The sequence below is a fragment of the Bubalus kerabau genome, chromosome 2 (assembly GCF_029407905.1).
Source record: "Bubalus kerabau isolate K-KA32 ecotype Philippines breed swamp buffalo chromosome 2, PCC_UOA_SB_1v2, whole genome shotgun sequence".
In the NCBI taxonomy this organism is placed as follows: domain Eukaryota; kingdom Metazoa; phylum Chordata; class Mammalia; order Artiodactyla; family Bovidae; genus Bubalus; species Bubalus kerabau.
The window spans coordinates 129,805,696-129,823,294 of NC_073625.1; the positions used below are offsets into that span (position 1 = coordinate 129,805,696).

The window sequence follows — 17,599 nt, forward strand, 5'->3', positions numbered from 1 at the left end:
ACATCCATCCAACTCACTGAGCAGTACACTGTGATGTGTGCATTATTCAATGCAAATTATACCTTAATAAAAAGCAACAGCAAAGGTCTTAGCTGTGGCAGGACAAAAAAAGAAAGTCACTGCATAGGGTGCAATATAAGCAGATTAGAAGAAATTTGCTAAGATTTTAAAGAACTGCGTAAAGAATTCTGGGGCCTCATATCTGTTTAACATAGCATAGAGCATCTGATCAAAGGGAATTCAACACTCAAGGAAACCAAATGCTGGTAATCTGAAAAGATCAACAAAACTGATAAACCTTCTAACTAGACTGATCAAGAAAAAAGAGAAGATATGTAATTATCAAAGTCCAGAATGAAAAGGGGGACATCACTAAATAGCCTACAGACATTAAAAGGATAATGAGGGAAAATCATGAACTAGTTTGTTCCAAGAAATTCAACTACTTAGATGTAATAAAGGGCTTCTCTGATGGCTCCACGGTAAAGTATCTGCCTGCAATGCAGGAGACACAGGTTCAATCTCTGGGTTGGGAAGATCCCCTGGAGAAGGGAACGGCAACCCACTCCAGTATTCTTGCCTGGAGAATCCCATGGACAGAGGAGCCTGGTGGGCTACAGTCCATGGGGTCACAAAGAGTCGCACACGGCTGAGCGACTAATATACACACAAACACACACACAGATGTAATAAACCAATTCCTTTAAGGATATAAACTAACAAATCTCCTTAAGACTAAATAACCTGAACAGTCAGTCATATGTGTTAAATAAATTGGAACTGTAGATTAACACCTTCCCAATTAGAAAAGCTCCAGGCCACTACAGTTTCACTGGTGTACTCTGAATAGTTAAGAAATAATACCAAGTTGACATAAATTCTTCTCCAAAAAGTGAAAAGGATGGAGAAGTTTCCAACTCATTTTATGAGGTCAGCACTACTCTGATACCAAAATCAGACAGAAATTACAATGAAAATTACTGACCAATATTCCTTGGGAAAATTCTAGACAAAATGTTACTAAATCAAATTCAATAATACTTTAAGAGAGTATTTGAAAATATCACAACCAAGTAGGTTTTATTCTAGGAATGCATGGTTGTTTTAACATTTGAAATATCGATATTCACTTTATTAACAAATTAAAAAAAAAAAAAGAAAAACCACATGATCCTCTCAATAGACAGAGAAAAAGCATTTGACAAAAATCTGATGTGCTTTGAGAACTGCTGATCTACACACAGACACAAAAAGTGCATTATTTGTTAAAAATGGCGTCACACTGTCTATACCTTCTACACTTTATTTCATCTGTTAAGTTTTTTGAAATTTAGCTGTAGATTCTCCTACAGATGATTATGATACCCCTCGCCCAGTCAAAATTCTCTGTCATTACTCTTCCACCTATACTAAAGAAGCTACAGAAACATACACCAAGCTTCCTATAGCATTTACTTACAATATGGATAGTGTGGCTGAAATAACCTGTAATACTATTCAGAATCTCCGATACAAAGTCCCTGCAGAGAAATTTTTATAATGAAGGGTCAAGAAAATCTTTGTTTCTTCTAAGAAAATATTATGTGGTTATTTTTATTCCTCTCACAAGTAGTGTGAATTTTACAACTGATCATCTTATTTAACTTTGGCAAATTTTATCAAATATACAAGACATTACTGTTTGCATATCTAAATAACTCTCTGGTCTCATCTTCTCATTCTACTTATATTTCTGCAAATTTTGATATTTTATTCTTATTATTCTATACTATTTTATCACTTATTCTCTTAGGTAACTATAATTTCTCTGTGGAAAGAAACAAGCTGTAACATTTAAATAAATGCCATCAGTTCAGTTCAGTTCAGTTGTTCAGTCGTGTCTGACTCTTTGCGACCCCATGAATCGCAGCACGCCAGGCCTCCCTGTCCATCACCACCTCCCAGAGTTCACTCAGACTCACGTCCATCGAGTCAGTGATGCCATCCAGCCATCTCATCCTCTGCAATCCAAGTCTATGCCCCAACCAGTAATGCTGAAGAAGCTGAACGGTTCTATGAAGACCTACAAGACCTTTTAGAACTAACACCCCTCCCAAAAAATAAATGCCATAACTACTACATATTTGGAATGTGTGTGAGTGTGCATTTACCTGGGTAAACAAAGTGGTTTTTTGTCCAGAGATGACTTTTAATGTCTGCTGTCCTTGTGCAGAAGATGTGCTGACTCCCAGTGTTCCTTGGACCACTGACCCCGTAGTCAGCTGTTTCCCAGATGTCTGGGGTGATGGCTGGCCAACTAAAAATGTGCCCTAAGTTACAAACAAAGACCTGATCAGTAATTTGTTAAGTTCAAATGACTTTAAATCACAAGGTCCCATATTATAAGCAACAATGCTCCCCTTCATTTCTACTACTCATCAAAACAAACAGAACAGCTCTGATCTCAGTGTCACTACCAAGAGCTATCCCTACTTGTCAAACTTTGCACTTGAGTTACAGAGCAGGCTGTTGGAAGCTCAAGTTTTACAATCTAGTCCTCACAACTGGATTTAACCATTCAGACTGATAACTATCCGCCTTCTTACTAAGAACCTGGAACCAAAATTCTTTTCCCTTACTTGGAGAGGAGCCAAGAAAGAAAGAAAGAGGAGCCAAGAAAGAGGGGAAAGAAAGGATCAAGGGAAAACAAGATGGCAGAAATCTGTCCCTAACCTTGAATCCAATGTTAACTCCAAACCATAACTTGGTACTATCTGGTTACTCCCGTCTAAGAGAAAATTTTCAACTATACACCGATACTATTCCAAACCCATGAGAGGCAACAACACAGCAAACATCTCTCACGAAGACCTGGGTTTAAACCTAAATTCTACCAACTAGCTCAGCAGAGAGATCCTGGATAAGTTACTTAAGTCTTTCTGAATCTCTACTTGCTTTTCTCTCAAAACACAGCAAGCCCCAAATAATACAAATTTGTAACATGGCTAAAATGTTATTAATAGTACTGATCCCCCTGATTCCAGAGCTGTAAAGGTAAATCCACTACAATTAAAAGCAGTCATTATAAATAACTAGGTGATGTAGAAGGTACCAGTGACAAATGACCATACCTGAGGGGTTTGCTTGAGGATGTAGGATGTGTACGTCAGATGCTGGGATATCCCTCCAGGGCCAGCAGGGTTCTGGGCTCCACCGGTTCCTCCTGTTGCTCCACTGCTGCCGCCACCTCCCCCACCACTGCTGCTGCTGCCGCTGCTGCCAGCTGAGCCAGACTGGAGGTCTGAAAATGCAACGAATGACAGCATAGTCATAAAAATACTAAGAGAAGCCTTAACAGAGAAAACAGATGAGCCCAGAGCAATGTTGTCACGATGGCTGCATTCCTCCCCTTTCCTTCTTTCCTCCTTTTTTGGTGATACAGACTTCTGTGACAAGAGTGAGAATTTCCGGGTGCAGAAGATGGAAATATATTTATTTCTGACTGAATGGAGGTCAACTAGTTCAGCTCTGAGTACTGAAATGAAGAACTTCTCTTTGCAGTGTTCTGGCTTAGCTGTGGGAGACTGAGTTGGATACATTTTCTAACCAAGTGTTTTTAATCAGCACCTAATGTGCTCAGAGAGGACCTCCCAAACTTTCTGGCATCTGATTCAATTTCAGTGAAACTGCTGGAATTTAGTGTAATTTTACAGTACTCTCTTCTTCATCTCACCCTGCTCCGGAAAAAACTAAGACTTTCCTCATATTTATAATGACTCCAGTCTATTTTGCTTTTCAAATTCCACTTTAAAGCCTTTGTATCCCTTTTTACTTTCTTTTTGGTGACATACAAAAACTAAACTCTAAGGAGCTCTCTGAATGGATTTTTGGACTACTTACATTGTCTTTTTCTTACATAGCTAAGTTTTTGATACATCACTGCTTATGTATGAGGAAAAAACACCAGGGTGAGAGAGTGGAAATCACCCATTACAGTCAGTAAACAAAATCGTTGACTAGCTTCTGAAACTCAGTCCCCCTTAACCAAATTTCCCTGCCAAGTTTATGATGAATCTCTCTATCCAAAACTTTATTCCCTTTCTTGTCCCCTTTGACCTCAGTCTTGTGCTAACTGAACATTAACCAACCAGAGTCAGAAGACTAAAACTGCCATTGTTAATAACATCATTCATGTACTAAAACTGCTGTTGCAAATAATATCGCTGAAGTAAAAACTCAGTTTCTCCAGGGCAAGATGAGCGAACAGACCCCTGAGCCTTGGACCACCTGGCCAGAGACATAAACCAGAGACATGCCGACTCCCAAAACTATGACTAAGAAATGTCACGAGATGATAACTAACCCTGGCTTCTTTGTTCTTCCCCTTTAAAAACCCCAAACTCAAAGACCAAGCTGGAGTGGACCTGAGACTTGTTTCCCACTTGCTTGCTTGGTGCCCTGCAATAAACCCTTACTCTGCTGCAAACTCCTCCTGTCAAAAACTGCCTTTCTGTACCATGGGCACACAAGCCCTTGCCTGGTTACAATTACACACTGCATTTTGACAAGTGGCTAATTTCTAACGAACCTAATTGCTGTACCAATTATACTTCTGACTCAGATAGAATTCCTCTTACCCTTTCAACACCACCCAAACTTTTTCACTGTATGTCAAAGCAAAAGTTTATATAAGTCTATAAGTATAAACCATTTATATAAGTATGAACCATCTAATTTCCTTGGGGCTTTACATCTTATACACTAAAGTTGAGCCTGTATTTCTCTTGCCATTTCCCAGACTAGCAAATTTAACCAAACTAGCAAACTTAAGATGCAGCACATCTAAATAATGGCAAGCAGAGACACTTGATTCCAATCCTATTCCCATCCCCTTCAAGATGAAAGCAGGCGTTCAGCAATCTTCTCTGGTGTTACCAGTCTTTAGATACCACTGACAGAAAAAACTCCTCTTTATTTCCAGCTCAGCCTTCTCCCAAAAACAGCCTCAACATCCTCACCTCTTCAGTGTATTTGTTCCTGATCCCAGACTCTTCAGTAGATAAATCCAAGAAAACAGTGTCACCTCCCAAGACTATGATTATTTTAAAAATCCATTGCTAGTTAAAATATTTGTATGGTTTAAATCCATGTGGGCAAATGCCACCATGTTACCACAAACAAAGCTAAGAAAATGCTTTCTGAAACAGGTAAGAACTGCCCCTCTGGTGGATGAGGTGAACATACTCAAAGACCCAAGGACCAAATGATTTAACGATGGACTCACTAGCATTGTTGGTAGCTCGCAGGATGGCTCCCTGAGGGATCAGCAGCAGTTTTCCTTTGCCCGAAGGGTTCTTGCTGTTTGTTGTAAGGTAGAGTTTAGTGCCAGGAGGCAAGTTTGCCAAGTTGGCCAAATTAGTAGCTGGAAGCTGCAATGTTGCCATCACTAAAATGGTGAAGGGAAAAAAGGCGAAAAAAAGAAAGAGGAAAAACAGTAAGTTAAGTCGGAACTGAAGGCAATGCTAGTTCTAAAATTAAAACTAGAGAATGCTAGTTCTAAAATAAAATACTTATTCAAAAACATTAACAACCATGGTGGGAATGTAAACCAATACAGCCACTACGGAAGACGGTTTGGAGATTCCTTAAAAAACTAGGAATAAATCTACCATGTGACCCAGCAGTACCACTTCTAGGCATGTATCCTGAGGAAACGAAAATTGAAAAAGGCACATGTACCCCAATGTTCACTGCAGTACTATTTACAAAGCTGGGACATGGAAGCAACCTAGATGTCCATCAACAGATGAATGGATGAAGAAGCTGTGGTACATTTACACAATGGAATACTACTCAGCCATAAAAAGGAATGCATTTGACTCAGTTCTAATGAGGTGGATGAACCTAGAAGTCAGAAAGAGAAAAAATATCATATACTAACACATATATGTGGAATCTAGAAGGATGGTACTGATGAACCTATGTGCAGGGCAGCAACAGAGATGCAGACATAGAGAACAGACTTGTTGACATGGGTGAGGTTGAGGAATGAGAGGGCGGCATGCATGCAGAGAGAGCATGGAAGCAGGTACACCACAATACGTAAAACAGACAGCCAACAGAAATTTGCTGTTTGACTCAGGAAACCCAAACCAGGGCTCTGTAACACCTAGAGGGGTGGGAAAGGGTGGGAGGTGAGAGCGAGGTTCAAGAGGAAGGGAACATATATACACTTAATGGCTAATTCATGTTGCTGTATGGCAGAAACCAAACCAATACTGTAAAGCAATTATCCTTCAATTAAAAATAAATTTAAAAAAACAACTCTACAGTTTGCGTCCTAGATGCACAATGCTTTAAAGGCTGATATTCTTAATTATCTTGCTAATTAAAAATTTACATACTAGAAGAATCTGCTATAAACTATAAAGAAGTTTATATCTGTATATAAATAGGGTGACCATATATCCTGGTTTGCCCAAAGCAGTTACAATTTATACCCGTGTCCCAACTATAATTTGGGCTTCCAAGGTGGCACTAGTGGTAAAGAACCCATCTGCCAATCAATGCAGGAGATGTAAGAGATTTGGGTCAGAATCCCTGGGTCAGAAGATCCCCTGAAGGAAGGCCTGGCAACCAACTCCAGTATTCTTGCCTGGAGAATCCCATGGACAAAGGAGCCTGGCAGGCTATGGCCCATAGGGTCGCAAAGAGTTGGACACAACTCAAGTGACTTAGCACACAGCACCCACTATAAATATTAATAGTGACTCAACTCTCAAAGGCACTACGGTTTAGACAATTAATGAAATAATCACATTTCAAATGTGAAATAACATTTCCTTCACATTTCTTTAAAGCCCCTTTATGGTCAATTTCTAGTAACAATGAATATACTGATTTGAACCAAGACTTTTAGTCTCCCTCACTTCCTAAGAACTAAAAAACGCTACAGTCAACTACTGACACATATACTATGAAACTAGAATTCATCTTTTAAAAGTCTCACCTATGTCAAACAGCTTTCACTTACCACTTAGAATTTCCTTCTCAGTGCACATGGCTGTAAAACCTCTGAACATGAAAACTTTCTGCAGTTACTTTGCATTAGAATCTCCACCAGGTATATACCTGTGGCAGATTCATGTTGATATATGGCAAAACCAATACAATATTGTAAAGTTAAAAATAAAATAAAATACATTAAAAAAAAGAAAAAAAAAAAAGAATCTCCACCAAACAAACCCTACAGAACCACCCACCTGAGCAGCCTCAGGGCAAGGACGCTCACTGCCTCCTCCTGCCTGGGAGAGTATTCTTCTCATCACCACTTCACTGTGCAAAGCTTAGGGAGGCAGGAACCCTGGAAGTTGCCCCAAATAACCAGGAACTGAGACTGAACTGAGGGCCATCTCTCTCCATTATGACCAGAACTAATCTCATCTTTAATCACTGTGCGTAGCGACCATGTCAGAACAGCAAACCTCTCTACCACGCACACCCAGAGCCCGTCCCCACGGGGCTCAAGGTCCCTGATCTGAACCCATCCCCTCATCCTTTCTTCCTTCACTTTCTCACTATGCCCCTAGCCCCAGGAATTCATGCTGTGATCCTTACACCTTCTAGAGCCTTAGCCTCCTTGAACATTATTCTTTTTGTGGTAATTAAAACTGTCAGCCCTTTGAAAATAAGACATCCCCAGGAATTCCCTAGCTATTTTCTGTTTTACCTCAATATCTGAGGTCTAGGGCCAGGAGGGAGAAGGCAATGGCACCCCACTTCAGTACTCTTGCCTGGAAAATCCCATGGACGGAGGAGCCTGGTAGGCTGCAGTCCATGGGGTCGCTAAGAGTCAGACACGACTGAGCAACTTCACTTTCACTTTTCACTTTCATGCATTGGAGAAGGAAATGGCAGCCCACTCCAGTGTTCTTGCCTGGAGAATCCCAGGGACGGGGGAGCCTGGTGGGCTGCCGTCCATGGGGTCGCACAGAGTCGGACACGACTGAAGTGACTTAGCAGCAGGGCCAGGAGAGGAACATTTCTGCTCTGCAGTTTGGCTTTTAAACCATTATCACCGCTCACTCCAGGGGAGGAGAAAGAGTCCAGCCTCCTTTGAGGCTTCTACTGAGCTATATCTCCCTTTCTTTTCTGTTCTCATTTCCTGAACTCTCAAGTCACTTCCCCTCATTTGCTGAAGGCAGACTCCTGACTCAAAAGTACTGTGCTCTATGCTCAAGATAATCATTCTCAGTGACAGCACTGTAGAAGACTTATTTAATTCTCTCCCTTCTGGGGTGCTATATCTTCCAAACTCCAAAGATCACTTCTCCGGTCCATATCGAACATTCATTTTTCTTTTTTAATTTATTTATTTTTAATTGAAGGACAATTGCTTCATAGTATTGTGCTGGTTTCTACCAAACATAAACATGAATCAGCCATAGGTCAAACACTCATTTTTAATGCCACAAATGAACTCTGTCATCAGTAGCAATCCATCACCTCTGAAATCTTCATTTTGGACATTCACTACCCTTCTATCCTCCCAACTCACAGCAACCACTCTTTAGTCTCATCAAAAATGAGTACATATCAAATGCCTTAAGTATATTTCTTCCTGCCCTCACAGAAATAACACATCAAGGACTAAAACATTCAAAGTGTTTAAACTTTTATTTAGTAGAGAATGCCTTAGTCAAGCATCTCCAAATGCTGCTGGCAAATGAACATACCAAGATCTTAAATCTGAAATAGAACCCAGAGTGGAAATGAGGACAAATGAGAATTATTCTTCAGACTTGAAAGCAGTATCAAGAAATATACTCTATTTCAACTGTTCTTTATCTCCCTCTCACACACACATACCTTAAAGCAGAAGCATTATAGATCTCTATGTAAAATGTTACGTGAAAAAGATTAACATGTCTTTATAAAACTCCTTACAACTTCAACCTACTAAGTTTTCCTAGAGAGAACCAAATAGCAAATAAAATCACTAGCACAGAGGATTTTGGAAGGGGCTGTTGTTGAAAGGGCCCTCAATTAGTATCAGTACCTGAACCCTGGGATCCACTTTTCTGAGGGCCAGCAGCAGTGACCTGAGCCTTGGTTAATGTCTGCACTGGCTGAGCGACAATGGTTCCTCCACCTCCACTCACAATTGCCTTGGCAACTCCTTGGGTCACAACTTGCTTTGGACCAACCGCTTTGGCGACAGATGAGCTGGCCTTGGCTACAAGGATCTGACCACCACTGATTGCCACAGCCTGCTTCACTGTTGAAGGCAGAGTAGACCCGACTGGCACCCCAACAACCTGTCCAAAACAGAGAAAAATCCAGCAGTGCTTCTTCTCATAGTACTTCAAGGTTTTAAAACAGTACAGTCACTCTGTTTCAGCAAAGAACAAAGCAAACTCCTAGACACAACACATATACTGTCTAATTCAGTTGTCTAAGAATGCTATCTATGATGTGAAGAGCAGTATTTCTCACAATCTGTATGTTATTACAATAAACTGTTACAGCTTTTGTCTTAACTCCAGCTACTATCTATAACTAACTTTAATTATAAAAAGTAGTATATGTTAAAAAAAAACTTAGGACAAACAGAAATAAAAAGGAAAAAATAAAACTCTACTTACCTTGAAATAATCTCCTAATATTTTTAATGCAGTATTTATTTACTTCTGATTCTTTTTAATGTACATTTTGAAAACAAAGATTAGGATATATATAGTTTTATAATTTTTAAACTTAACATCATATTACAGGGATTTCCAATGCTATTGTTTTTCAAAAACATTTTTAGGTGACCAAAAAATAATGTATTAGAATAGATATACCATAATCTAAGTAAATATTTCACTGCTGTGTCACTATTTAGGTAACTTTAAACTTAATATTATGAAAACTGCAATAAACACTCTCATATATAAAGTATAAATTCCACTATATACTTTTAAATATCACATCTTCATTAATTCCTTCTGTGCTTTCTCTGTCTGAAGCAATTATTTCTTCATCATTAGAACATCTAGAAATTAATGTCATTCATTACATGGCATAACATGTGACACCTCTTCCAACTGATTTTTAAGAAAAGTTATCTTTTTCTATACCCTCTAATCTTTTCTTTCCTTAAAGGTAGACATTCAGTTAAAAAAGAAAAAGTGTAAGCTAGAAAGACATTTAATTCAATTTTTTTTAAAAAAAGGTTCCAGCACCAAACAATGAAAATTAGAAATACATTGTCCTGAAAAGACTATAAACTCTTTCAAGTAAGAAAATACTTTGGAGCTCTTTTAAAACAAGGTCAATAGTAGGATTTTCAATTAGAAGGAACAACTTAATTAATGGAAAACTGGGGCAGTGTTTCCCACTCCCCAATTCTTTATTTTATAAAAAGAACTCACCAGAAACTAGATGAAAAGACTTCTATAAGGTTATAAGAATAGCAAACGATCTACCTCCTAAAAGCGAAAAAGTTAAAGAGGAAAAGTACTTTTCAACCATCAGATTGGAGGGGAAAGTTTTAAAGCCTGATGATACCAAGAACTGGCTAGAGGATATGGGGAGACAGGAACTTTTGTTCACTGCTGATAGAAAGATAAATTTGTCCAGCCACTCCAGAGGGTACTAGAATAGCTACTAAAGCTGAAAATTTACCCTATTAAAGCAGTTCTCCTTTTAGGAATATATCCCAGCTGAACCTCAATATCTATTCTCTGCTTCTCTCTCACAGTAGTACAACCTCCAATTTTCAGGCATGGTCATGGCCACACAGAATACTATTTTCCAGCTCCTTCACATCCAGGTTTGACATCTCCTTTCTGGCTAAAGGGACAGGAACAGAAGTGGTGTGTGTGACTCTTCAGTTCCGCTCTCCCTAAAACCCCTTCCCCTTCCCTCTTCCTGCTGACCAGAAACGTGAACTTGGTGGCATGAGGTGAAGTGGCCACAGGACGAAAACCAAATGCTGAAAATGACAGAGAAACACGATGGAGTCTATATTCTTGAGGACTGTGGGGCCAACACACCAGAACTACCTACTGGTCTTATATGTGTGAGAGAAATAAGCTTATTTAAGCTTCTGGTTTGGGAATGTCTGTTCTAGTAGTTGAACTTTTTTCCTAAGACATCTGTCTTTACATTTCCAAAATACATCACATTTAATAATCCATTGACTAAGCTAAATTACATATATTTTCATGTTCCTAAATTAACAAAGAAAACAAAGATCTAAAAGGAAAATAATATATGCATATGATACCACTTACATGTGGAATATAAAAAAATACAACTAGTGAATATAACAAAAAAGAAGTAGACTCATAGATAGAATGAACTAGTAGTTACCAGTGGGGAAATGGAAGGAAGGAGGGGCAGTACAGGGATAGAGGATTAAGACGTACAAACTATTAGGTATAAAATAAGCTACAAGGGTATACTGTACAACACGGAATACAGTCAATATTTTATAAGTATAAATACAGTATAACATTTAAAAATTGTGAATCACTACACTGTACACCAGTAACATATAGTACTGTACACAAACTATACTTCAATATAAAAAAAAGGAAAATAATACATACATGCACGTATTTTAATTTTTCTCCCCAATCCCATGCATCTGGCTTGCTTTTCTCTCCTTGTGCCAGCCTCTATCCTCACACTCAACTGCTTCAAAATGTCCAGAATATGATGTACCTAATCTCTCCAAAAGCCAAATAAAACATCACCATGTTGGCCACAAGAGGGCAGTTTTTATTAGCAGAGCCTGTACATTAAGAACAAACCACTCACAAGATGAACTTCCCTTCCTTTATTCTAAAACACTGAGGAGAATGAGGACGCCTGGCATTTTACTGGGGAAAGCCATATGCAGGGTTTATGTCTATGACACCACAGCTAAGTCTCTTACGTAGGACACTGTAACCCCAAACTAGCTTAAAAGAAAAAGAAAAAAAAAAACCAACCACCTCAACATTTTGGCCTAGAGCCTGAAATCACTTACCAAATGTTCTCTTCTTCCCCTCCCACAACACTTGTCTCTGCTTTCCATGTTTCCTCCTATCAACAGTTTCACAAAGCAGTTTCACCTTTGTTCTGTACTGTTGTAACACTTAACTCTGATTCATGCTTTGATTCGGTGTTTTTATTCCTGCCCTCCCTGTGCACTGTACAGACCTCTGCAAGTCAGAAACTAGCAACCTGAAGCTGAGGATTCACATACGTGACTTTCCCTCCAGACACTGAAAAATACAGCCACTTACGATTTAGTTCTCAATGACAGCAACTATTCCATGGTACTCACACACTGATATCTCACATAACATTATATGCCATCACTGATTTAGCACCTGCTCTGTGTGAGGTACTCTATATACAATGATCTCTAATTCTCCTATAGCACTGAAAGGCAAAGAAAGGGTAATGTTCCATTTTATTAGATTAAAAAACAAGGTTCAGAGAGATGAATCTGCCCAGTTCACACAAGTAATAAGTGGCTGAGATCTAAGTGTGTCAGATCAGATCAGATCAGTCGCTCAGTCGTGTCCGACTCTTTGCGACCCCATGAATCACAGCATGCCAGGCCTACCTGTCTATCTACAAAGCTCATGCTGTTTTAACTAAACCACACTGCTTCCTTCTTTCTCATGTGAACCACCAATTCCTTAGCTGTCTCTTTCGTGTCAAAATCAGCACCTCTATCTCTATGAAAAAACTAAGCTGTTATTTCTATTGTGCCAAAGCTGTGTGGAAATTAAGAGTACTATTCTGTTCACCCTTCTGTCTTCTGGCTTGCTTTCTCTCACTGCACCTCAGCAATAAGAGGGACAGCTTGTATGTACACACAGCTCCTTATCTTGAGTCTAAAGCAGGTACTAAATTTCTGGAATAGATGTCTTTTCTCATGTTCTGCTGCTTCTCTGCAATTTTTTCACACTTCTGTGGCTTTTCTTATCAGGTGCCTTTACATTTTATTCAAGGCATGGTTTTATTCTAGCACAAACGCATCATCCCCTTTCTCTTGGTCCTACCTTGCCATTAGGTAGGTGGCAATGTGACAAGAAAGCCAATATTACTGGGTGAACAGATTTGCAAAATACAAAAGTAGCAAAAAGTGGAAACTTCTCAGAGTTTCTGAGGACAAAGAGCAATGCTATAATGATTCAAAACCCAAATCAGAAATACCATGTATTTCTAGGTGAACCAAAATAGATTTTAAACAACATATAGGACATGTCTGAGTACGAAGACCAGATGACAATAACTGATTCACAAAAGGAATCTGGACAAAATGCTTATCCCTGAGGCCAAAACAACAGAAGCAGCATCAGGAACTAGCTGGGGGTTGCCTGTTTTAGTGATTCTGCCTATGGAAACCCCCAAGTCAGATTTGATGCTGTAGCTCTATGGTTCCTAAATGTGCCTGATCATATGAGTCAACAGGAGAGCTTGTTAAAAATCCAAACTCCCAGGGCCCCCAAGAAGTTCTGATCAGTAAGTCTGAGATGGGGGCCTCAGTATCTATACATTCTTAATCATCAGTTGAGTCTTATAAGCAGGTAAGTCTGGCAAAGTAGTTAATGAACTCTCACAGATTTTAGAACCAACTATAACACTATGAATTTTTAACTCAATTTACATGCAGCTATCTAGACTAACCAAAATATCTAAAACCTTTTCCTATTTTAAAGTTGAAAAGCAAGCACTTCACATAATACTTGTAATAGCTTTAGGATATATCTGCCCTAAATTAAGTGAAATAATTTTAACTCTGGATGTTCTAAAAGCATGCTGAGGTTACAGACAATAGCCCCAAATTTTAACAGGTCCAGAATGGGGAGTTTTGGAGTCACTAGATCTGGGTTCAAATTCTCTGTCACTTATTATAATAGCTGTATGCTCATAAGGGAGTTGCTTAACCTCTCAGAGCCACAACTTCCTCATTTGTAGAACAGTGGTGAAAATAGCCACCTTGCAAGGTTGTCTGAGGATTAAGACAATATATGAATAACAGCAGGATAAACTCTGGCACTCCTAAGCACCACGGATACAGGGAAACATGTATCTCTGCTTTACAATTCTCCCAATATGTAAATTCCCCAAACATCCAGATAACAAAGAAAATAAACTCTCTAAGGAGCCAGGAATCACTCAACAGATTACACAGCCAAGACATCAGAGGTACAAACTATAGCACTCTCCTATCAGAAATAAACAAGTAAACAGTGGACCTCGATCCTTTCCATTACCCACTTTAGACCTGAATTTAGTAGACAGTTGTGTCCACGACGTCAACATCCTTTACTGCCAGAGAGATAACACGGTGTCCCTTCACCTCTTGGACTGTCTCCGGCCCCTCTACAAAACATGTTCCTGCTCTTGTCAATGACTATGGCAAGAACAGGTAGATTTAACATAGACTTTCATCCACAAGCTTTCCCAGGATCATCAATGATGCTCTCACCCTGAATCTTTGCACCACTTGGCCATGACTCAGGCAAACAACGTTCACTGACAGGTTGACTTCTCCACCCTTACCCAACACAAACCTTGGAGGGCTGAATCTTTGGTGACTGGGCCGTCCCTTCTCCAGCAGTTAGAACCTGTTTTTGAGGGGACACAGCTATCATGTGACCCCCTTTCACAGTCACATACTGAGGGAGTGGTGACTGGCTGGCAGCTCCTGTTGTGGGTACATGAGAGGCTTCACCAGGTTCTTGTTTGATGATTACCTTGCAACAAACATGATAATGACACTGAATAAACAGTCCATGAACAATTCTACTAATATTTGAATTTATTCTGTCTGCAGGAATTAAGGAAGCCTGGTCTTTAAAAAATGACTCCACTAGATGGGTAAAAATACTGCTTAAATATAGCCTTAAATCAGCACGCATGCATGCTCAGTAGTGTCCAACTCTTTGCAACCCCAAGGATGGTAGCCCACCAGGCTTCTCTGTCCATGGGATTTCTCAGGCAAGACTACTGGAGTGGGTTGTCATTTCCTTCTCCAGAGGATCTCCCTGACCCAGACACTGAACCCACAGCTCCTGTGGCTAGTGCATTGGCAGGTATTCTTTTACCACTGAGCCACCTGGGAAGCCTAATACAGCCCATAATAGCTATTAAAGGGACCAAAAGTAGGGTGTGGACTTGATCCAGCGTATCTGCAAACCAATCTGGTCATTTGTTTTAGGCACTGGTGGCAAAATGGCACTAGAGAGAAATGCACTGTTGATGCTCGCTATCTTTCTGAACTTCAGGGGAAGCCCTGTCAACAACAGTAAACAAAGGGAAGCACGTCTTGGAAGTAGGATCCAGTCTTACAGATGAAACACACTAAAAAAAGTTTCATGTTGTGGGGTGGTAGCATCAATCAACTCCAACGTGCCACAAAAAAAGATTCTGTAACAAGAACTTATCAACTTGTGGGATAATCCCCTCAGGAATACTTACTTTTGTGAAAGCTCCAAGTCCTCCAGTTATAGGTTTGGGGCTTTGAACTTTAGGGTGACTCCCAATTGGGCAAAGAGGTGGCATAGATGCAAACAAAGAATCCTCCTGCTGTGTTTGTAAAAATACGTATTGTACAATTAGGATAAAGTCAGTGATTTCAGACACTCTAGTCACTTATATTTAATAAAAGCCTGTGACATTCTCCAGCAACATACACCAAAAAGCAAAACAAAAACCCAAAATTCTTTGGGGTCTTCCAAGTCCACCTGCATTTTAATTATTGCTTTTGAGGCTAATTCAAAGTAAGGCTATAACTTGGCAAGAACCCACTCATATGTGCCCACGATCAGCTGCAAAGACTCCTATCATACAATCTCTAATGTCTGGTTGACTCGCTGGTTTCATGTCCAGGCCCCTGCCAGATGCTACTGAAGGACAGGTACTATCTTCTATTTCCTTTTCTATCCCTAGAGTCTAGGCACTGAATAACAAATGAATGTAACAGGTAGTTACAGTGTTTCAGTACACACACCCTTTTAACACTACTTGTAACTTGATCTGTTACCCTTACTCTAGAATAAATACTCAGGATGCAGAGGGCTATTTTTTCACTAAGAATTTAAAAAACAACACAGCAAAAAGAACTAACAAGGGTCAAAATTCAAAATTACTGTCATTTGTCTCTAGTTCTCAAATACAAAAGCCAATTCTCAGAGGCAATTTTCCAAAATGTTGGGGGCAAGCAACAAAGTTAAAAGTACTGCTTAACTGTAATGAAATACCATCAACAAACATGAAAAAAATACACTGGTAGAGAATTAAAGCCATTAAGGGAGTTTTTACAATTCAGGCATTCTTACAATACAGTGATCACAGACTACACTGAATTTAGAGAAAAACCTCGCCTTGGATCAGAAAACTATTCAGTATCATCACCATTAAGTGCCTAAATAAAGAAATGCTGTGTTAGCACTAGTCATGTAAGAGATGATCTTTGAATTTTCAGGAATTCTCAAACAGGAGTCTTTACCTCAGAGGTTCTAGCCATAAGGCAGCCAAGACAATGACAGGCTGAATCACTAATCCAACAATGCTGATTGTCTCTGCCAGTGAGCAGATAACTAGCGCTATGATCTGAACAAATCAGATCTTATTTGGGGTTCTAAATTTCAAAACACTTCTTATCCTGAAGAAGGTGGGGGAGGGGGGAAATAGACTGTAGAAAGAGGAGAATTATTACTATATTAAAAAAAAAAAGTGTAACAAAGCTGTCCAAACAAACAAAAAAATCATAGGCAAGGGAGGGGAGTTTGGAGTACTTGATCTTTATGATACTTTTTAGCTTGAAGATTACTTTATGAAATCTGCAGTATCACCTGACAAATTCTGGCTCAACCTGAATGTACCATTTTAGAAACTAGCAAAGTGCAATAAGAGTGTTACCTTGACAGCAGATGTTACAAAACTACTTCCATGAATTTTAGGAATTGGGGAACCTGTTCCTTGGGAGGCCTGAGAGGCAGTAGAGAGCTTGCTGGTAGGACTTCCTGACAAGAAAAGTCGATTTAAAAACAAAGTATGAACAAAGTAAAATTTACAAAATGGAATTCTGAAGCCATTTTCCACCACCCTGCTCTTCTCCCCACTATTTAGTGTTCATTTTGAAGGGTTGAAAACTTACAACCAGGAGATTATTATAGAAAAAACACTTAAGGATTCATCCCATTAAGTGGACCACTTCATCCCAAAAAGGGACAAGAAGCTAATAAGGAACTATAGTAGAATAAGTAAACTAAGTAGACATTATGTATCTGCACTTTTATAGAAAGAGATACTGTAACATAATGGTGCTGGTTATTTCACAATGTGCCAAAATGTATGCATTCAACTGAATGTGAGTTCCTCCAAAGTAGTTTCACTAGAAGGTTACACCTATTGCAAAATACTGACAACACTAAACAGTTTGTACTCTATAAGTACAACTGTCTTTAGGATCTGATCAAAGTAAGTCACATTATCAACAGTCAACAGGAGTCAAGACTAAAAATGGACTAATTTGGTCACCTCCATTTACCAAACTTGCCTACAGAGACTGGCTTATTCCTAAAACTAAACATCCTCAAAGGACACCTTCTTAGCATCCCAAAGT

At 39.3% G+C, this 17,599-nt stretch overlaps 1 protein-coding gene across 14 annotated transcripts in view; it reads right to left on the bottom strand.

The window, feature by feature from the left end:
- The window catches only part of YEATS2 (YEATS domain containing 2), a 103,358-nt gene that overhangs the window by 26,961 nt on the left and 58,798 nt on the right, over positions 1 to 17,599 (bottom strand). For 13 of the 14 annotated variants that reach the window (XR_008710515.1, XM_055568921.1, XM_055568918.1 and 10 more), the window contains 7 exons: positions 16,894 to 16,997; positions 15,451 to 15,558; positions 14,544 to 14,726; positions 9,038 to 9,296; positions 5,264 to 5,425; positions 3,111 to 3,280; positions 2,151 to 2,309 (listed from right to left, as the gene is read on the bottom strand). Coding sequence is in view for 13 of the 14 variants with exons in the window: in XM_055568921.1 (XP_055424896.1) it covers positions 2,151 to 2,309; positions 3,111 to 3,280; positions 5,264 to 5,425; positions 9,038 to 9,296; positions 14,544 to 14,726; positions 15,451 to 15,558; positions 16,894 to 16,997 (1,145 nt within the window). In the remaining variant the exon portion in view is untranslated. The remainder of the gene's footprint in view (positions 1 to 2,150; positions 2,310 to 3,110; positions 3,281 to 5,263; positions 5,426 to 9,037; positions 9,297 to 14,543; positions 14,727 to 15,450; positions 15,559 to 16,893; positions 16,998 to 17,599) is intronic. The other variant, XM_055568920.1, reaches the window with a different exon arrangement.